At 38.3% G+C, this 7,072-nt stretch overlaps 1 protein-coding gene across 1 annotated transcript; it reads left to right on the forward strand.

The window, feature by feature from the left end:
- Positions 1–4,357: 4,357 nt before the first annotated feature.
- Positions 4,358–5,302, forward strand: LOC101109479 (olfactory receptor 10A3-like). Its single transcript, XM_004016182.4, has one exon. The coding sequence runs from the start codon at positions 4,358–4,360 to the stop codon at positions 5,300–5,302; it is 945 nt and encodes a 314-aa protein (XP_004016231.2).
- Positions 5,303–7,072: the final 1,770 nt, after the last annotated feature.

A 7,072-nucleotide genomic window follows, 5' to 3' on the forward strand; every position in this document is an offset into this window, starting at 1 on the left:
CCAGGCTTTTTACAATGAGATATCCATCTGTCTGCCTTAACTGGTTTCCCACCCCTGCATAAATTATACATTCCATCCAGTCATTCCTCCCCCTCTTGCTCATCTGCCTTTGCTCACACTTTTTCCCCATTGCTCTCTTCCTTGCCCATTTACAACCTTTGTTAAGTCATGGTTTCTACTTCTATCGAGAGATGTCATGGTGACATTGAGTCTCTTGTGTGAAAGTGAAGTCGCTCAGTCATGTCCGACTCTTTGCAACCCGTGAACTGTAGCCCACCTGGCTCCTCCGCCCATGGGATTCTCCAGGCAAGAGTACTGGAGTGGGTTGCCATTTCTTTCTCCAGGGGATCTTTCTGACCCAGGGATCGAACCCAGGTCTCCCACATTGCAGGCAGATGCTTTAACCGCTGAGCCACCACGGAGTCTCTTGTGTGAGGAGGTATTTATTCCCTGTAGGAGTATGAGGGAGTGGTGCTCTAGGTTAATCCTCTTGAGCTTTCTCACCTGAGGGCCCAAGTTCAAGCCTCTGTAGTTATTGTGCAAACATACAAGAAAGCATGTATAAAGTGATTCCAAATTCTCCAAGGATGGGTTCTCTGTGGCATGTGATTCAATATTATAATGTTCTAGAAACAGTGCACTGAATCATTGAGTTGTGTTTATGAGAAGGTGGCTTTTGACTAGAGGTGAAACTTCTGACAAAGCACTATAAACCTTAAACTGACAGATTCAATACGTAAGAAAGTGAAGGTTCAGGTGTGTGCTTGTTGGTGGGTTTTCCGTTTGCAGTTCATCTTCCGCTGATAGTTGGAGATACTGTTGAAGTATTGTCTCAGTGTTTAGGAATCACCAGACACAGATTATATATTTAAGTCAGTTGATGTTGATGCTCATCAATTTTTTTTTTCTTTTCAGAGAAAAATTCGGAGCAATAATTAGAGGTAAAGTATTTTGCATGCTGCTGCTGCTAAATCACTTCAGTTGTGTCCGACTCTGTGTGACCCCATAGATGGCGGCTCACCAGGCTCCCCTGTCCCTGAGATTCTCGAGGCAAGAACACTGGAGTGGGTTGCCATTTCCTTCTCCAATGCAGGAAAGTGAAAAGTGAAAGTGAAGTGGCCCAGTCGTGTCCGACCCTCAGTGATCCCATGGACTGCAGCCTTCCAGGCTCCTCCATCCATGGGATTTTCCAGGTAGGAGTACTGGAGTGGGGTGCCATTGCCTTCTCCGATTTTGCATGCAGTAGTAATCAAATTTTAAAGACTGTCACTGCAAGGAACTTGGTAAATAAGTCCAACCCACCCTTTTTCAACTGGAAGGTCCAGAGAGTGTGCTACCTAAGTATTCCATGTCAGAGAGTTATCAAGACAGTGTTAGGGTTTTCTAAGTTATATAGAAAAGATAGATTGGCCATGGTCTGTTGCTCTTTCCACCATGAACATTTTGTTTATATACACTTTTAATCAGTCCTTTGAAGGTTTTCTACTTTGTTTATATGATTCTATAAACTTTTAAATTTTAAAAATCTATTTACTTATAAAATTTGTAGCTGAATAGTTATTGTTCTTTCTCCCCATTAGAAATGAGTTTAAATATGTGATCCTGTAGTGTCTATTTGTAAATGTAGGAGATTTTTGACACCCAAAATATAATTATTATGGTTAATACAGACATCTGATTTTTTTAAAGTTTAATTTTTTTAATTGGTGGAAGATTGCCTTACAATTTTGTGTTGATTTCTGCTATGCAACAATGCGAATCAGTCATAATTTTATATATATATATATATATATATATATATATATTTGATTTTGACATGTGACTGTGGCTGAACTCAGAAATAGGTGAACTTGCCTCCTGCTGGCTGCTAATATGCTATGATCTGTACTCAGTGTCATTTAGTGTCTTCAGCTTGTTGTATCTTTCAGTTTTCTTCTTGGGCTCCTCATCTTCCAGTTAACTGGTTTTCGAAACATCACACAAAGCTAGCAGGACTTCATTCTAGTGTAAGTTGTCATCGAATACACTCTGACTTGAGCAAGCCAGCCTTCCTCCCCTCTCCTTCCAGTCTAATTACCCTTCCACCCCCTACTTCTTATGATGTAGTTCACCTTCATCCTTCATTTAGAAATAATCTTTCTCTATGAAATGTCTGAACCCCTTGTTTCCCAATAGTATTTATATTGATTATTTTACTTTTCATGTAAAGATAACATTTCTTAAAGGTAGAGTCTGCATTTTCCATTTATTCAAGAAAAAATTGACTTAGTATTTGTTATGAGTCAAAGACTGTTGTAGGCATTGTGAATATAAAACATAATCTTTGTTGTGCTGGAGTTTATGTTTAGTGAAAGTGTTAGTTTATATATAAAAAATATACATAGAATATCAGTAGGAGATAATAAAAAAACAGAGCACAGTATGAGAGGTAGGAGTTAGAAGTACTGGGTTAGGGAGTGAAATCTATTTCCCATTTTAGACTGTGAGGTTTGCTTTCTGTTGGACTCTGGTAGGTGCTCAACCAGTGTTTATTTATTAATTAATGATTAATTGTACAATTTGATGAAAATTTAATAGGGAGAAAGAAGAGAGGAAGGAAGAGGGAAAGAAGGGATTCATTAAAATTACAAGTATAAAATTCCTACAACATGGGATTTTTCTTAAATCATCAGGGTCATAAGGATACACCATGGAGAAATGAACCTCCAAATTTCTCATCTGGGCAAATCCCAATGTATTTGGCTAGGAAGAGTCTGAGCAAAAATCTGTAACTCTAAAATTAATTTACATAGTTTACAGATCACCTAAGATAGAAACATCTAAAGCAAACCCTCTTTGTGTGTTTCTGCAGATTGTTGTCACACAGAGTCATTTTGAACTAACGAGTATTCATAACAGTTACACATTTTCTTTGTTGTACTTTGAATTATTAGGTTTTTTATCAAAATTTTCTGGGTATCTTTCTCCATTTGTCTCTTTTTGATACTTTTATTTTTAAAATTTAAAAACTTTAATCTATTAATTTTTATATTGTGTTAAAATATCCATTACATAAAATTTACCATTTTTAGGTGCACTTTTCTCTAGTAGTATCTATTGAATTTTTATACTTGTGGAAACTCAAATTGTGTTATCTGTTCCATTTTAAAAATCTTTAACTATTTCTTAGTCCAGAGCCTTTTGATTGAAATGAGGAGAGCGCTAACCCACATTTGCTTTCCTCTTATGTCCGTACTTTCTAATAAGAAAATGTGAGCCCAGACACTTTATTTTTTGTGGTCTTTAATTTCATACTTACATAAAATTGGGAATATAGTTGATAACTTGATCAATGTTACATGAAAGGGGTCTAAGTTACAAAATATTCCTATTTGCTTTAACACTAAATCAGATTTTTAAACTGCTTAGTGTTCAATTTGTCATAAAAGTTTGATGCTATTTTTTGGTATTATTTTGCATATATCAGACAAGATTTAAAAGTTACAATAATTGGCTGCTCTCCAAAATTGTTTGTCATGGTCTTTGTAGACTGGGACCTGGGGACTGGAGTTGATGAGAGGAAGGACGCAGGGGACCCAAGTCTCGAGTGAAACAAGGGTGCTTTATTTGTAGAAACACACATTAATATATATTCATACAAGGCAGATTTAAGCAGTAAAAAAAAAACTGAGCGAAAACAAAGCCAAGCAAATAACAGTCTTCAAAGGGCCAGAAAGCATTCCATATCCTGAGTAAGAGGGACATAACTGAATAGATTACATTTAAGTAAGGTCACTGAAGGGAGTCACTGAAGGGGATCGCTGAAGGGGGTCACTGAAGGGGGTCCCTGAAGGGCGGCCCTGAATGGGGTCACTGAAAGAGGTCACTGAAGGGGGTCACTGAAAGAGGTCACTGAAGGGAGTCACTGAAGGGGCTCGCTGAAGGGGCTCACTGAAGGGGGTCGCTGAAGGGGGTCACTGAAGGGGGTCGCTGAAGGGGGTCACTGAAGGGGGTCACTGAAGGGGGTCTCTGAAGGGGTCACTGAAGGGGGTCGCTGAAGGGGGTCACTGAAGGGAATCCAAGCAGGTGCCCCTTCTCATGGTCTCAGTCCCGAGAACTGCGTGCAGCTCTGCTTGCTCCTGTTTTCCAGGAACTAATAAGGAATAGAGAATCCTTGAGAAACAGCACACAAAAGAAAAGAATAACATATTGGATTCCTTAAAGCTGAACATCCCCTGACAATTGTTAAGCTAAATTTCTATCAGGATGAGCTCCTCTTTATATCTTCTGCCCAGATTGGTTTGGTTTAAGCTATTGGACTGTGACTTTGTACTTTCCAAGCCATGTTCATAAGAACAACATATGCTTCACTGTTGACATGAAAATACAAAACCAAAGCTCTGTGGTTGAATTCATCCTCTTGGGCTTTTCTAACTTCCCTGAACTCCAAGAGCAGCTCTTTGTGGTTTTCTTGGCGGTTTACCTGGTGACTCTGATGGGAAATGTCATCATTATAGTCGTCATCTCCCTGGAACAGAGCCTGCATGTCCCCTTGTATCTGTTCCTCCAGAATTTGTCTGTGGTGGATATGGGTATCAGTGTGGTCATTATGCCTGTTATGCTGGTGATCCTTTCCGCTGAGAAGATGAGGATTTCTACAGTGGGCTGTTTCGCACAAATGTACTTCATTCTTCTTTTTGGTGTGACTGAATGTTTTCTTCTGGGGGTAATGGCTTATGACCGATTTGCTGCAATCTGCTCTCCTCTGAGCTACCCAATGATTATGAACAAAATGGTTTTTGTGAAATTAGTTACATTCTCATGGGTCTCAGGGATCACAGTGGCTACTGTGCAGACCACATGGGTGTTTAATTTTCCCTTTTGTGGCGACAATAAAATTAATCATCTCTTCTTTGAGACTCCCCCAGTGTTAGAGCTTGCTTGTGCAGATACCTTTTTGTTTGAGATCTATGCATTCACCGGCACCATTCTGACAGTTATTGTTCCTTTCTTGTTGATACTCTTGTCTTACATTCGAATTCTCTTTGCCATTCTGAAGATGCCATCAACCACTGGGAGGCAAAAAGTCTTTTCCACCTGTGCCTCCCATCTCACATCTGTTACCCTCTTCTATGGCACAGCCAGTATGACTTACTTACAACCCAAATCTGGCTACTCCCCAGAAACCAAGAAGCTGATGTCCTTGGCTTACTCTCTTCTTACACCTCTGCTGAATCCACTAATCTACAGCTTGCGAAACAGTGAGATGAAAAGAGCTTTGATGAAATTATGGAGAAGAAAAGTGAATTTACGTACATTCTGAGTGTGTTGAGAAACCGTGTGATATTTGGTCTGACTGTACTGTACTTAAATTTACTTATGGTGAAAATAGTTTGCATTACTTTCTATGAACATATCAATCTGTTGAGTTCTCCAAGTTTGAAAATATATTAAGGAAACATATCTGTTTAGATAGTGTATTCACATTCATTTTTCATAGATGTATAACTTTGATGACATATTATATAACAATTTATTTATCATTTCCTCTATTGTGAACATCCATGTTGTTACTGGACTACGGTCATTAAGATAAAACTTTAATAAAAAACTTGATCCATATGTTCATATGTATTGACATTTTATTTCTGTATGATAGATTCCTTAAACTAAGCTTGAGGGGATGAAGAATGTGTGTAGTTATAGATTTTAACACCTGTTACAGAATAACTTTTCAAAATCTTTGTAACTCCTTTTGACTGTTCTGAAGTCCCACTCTGGTGAACTACTGAAATAGAACTTCAGGAGACCAACAAACAGATGAGATTTAATCTCTAGAGTGAAAAGCTATCCCATGAACATGTAAAGAAAGTTGAATTATCCTGGGAGACCAAACTGTTCTACTTAAGGGACTCACAGAAATTCAAAACAGAATTTCTCTTGTTTCTGTTCTACATATTTATCCAATGTTGGTGACTAGAGAACTCCATGGAAACTTCCTAAAGTCTTATATCTTTTTCACTTGTAGACCACAGTTTTTAAGACATTTGCTAAATTTCCCTTTGTTGGCCTAAAATGCCCCCGATTCCTTTCTTGTAAACAATAGATAATTTTTTTCCTGTGGGAACCAATATGGTAAATAAATGAGCATATTTTCTATGGTTGCTGAGGCAGACCATAACTTGTGACCTTTCCAGCATGATTAATTTCTCATTTTGCAACACTTGGGAGATTTAATGCTTGCGTCTAATTTTAATGTTGCTACTGAGTTGGACAGGACTTTGTGACTAAACAGCTGTGAACAGAGAAGGACCCTTTCATTGAATTGTGTTATAGGAGCTCCTACTGTCCTTAGTTTCTGCTCCAGAGATATTAGTAAATAGGCAAAACATCCTTTTTATTAAATTTTTTTTAATTTTGGCAGAAAACAGTCTTTATGGACAACTCTTTCTGCCAAAAATGAGTTGTGGAGATAGAAACCTGATTGTGTTTTTTAAAAAGGATCCCTGTGATGGGATTGATCGGGTATGAATCATTCAAAGTACATATTAAGCAGGCCTACCTATGCCTGGTGAACTTGACACATTTGTGCTTGGGGTGTTATCCCACCATAAAGAATGATATGAGAGGGATCCTTGAATTGGGTTCTGTGATGAAAATCCCTTCTTATCAGCATAAGTAGTACATTTCCCACTGGACATAGATTAGACTGAATGAATTTCAAAGTGTTGTTGGCAAATTCATTGCTGCCAAGAGGGGTAAGCTTCCTTAGAGAATGGAGCAAACTGCTCAAGAAAAGCAGCAATAAGAAGTATACAAAACACACACACACACACACACACACACACACACACACACACAAGAAGTATACAGAGGGAACCTTCATTCTGGCCTCATCATCTGGTTATGGACAAAGCCCAGCCTGCAGATTCATTCATCTCTTTACTCTTGCAACTGAGCCAATGGTCTCATTGTTCAAGACAGTTTAGACCCTTGGTTTTCACAAATACTCAGTGAGATCAATAATTTATGATTATTTTACAGAGAAAATAATGGAATTTGGGAGGTTAAAGTATTTGCTTAAATTATACAA

Source organism: Ovis aries, chromosome 15 (assembly GCF_016772045.2).
Source record: "Ovis aries strain OAR_USU_Benz2616 breed Rambouillet chromosome 15, ARS-UI_Ramb_v3.0, whole genome shotgun sequence".
Lineage (NCBI taxonomy): Eukaryota > Metazoa > Chordata > Mammalia > Artiodactyla > Bovidae > Ovis > Ovis aries.

Excerpts from the sequence above, each read along its gene's own strand:
- LOC101109479 (XM_004016182.4), top strand. The coding sequence starts at position 4,358 with ATGAAAATACAAAACCAAAGCTCTGTGGTTGAATTCATCCTCTTGGGC.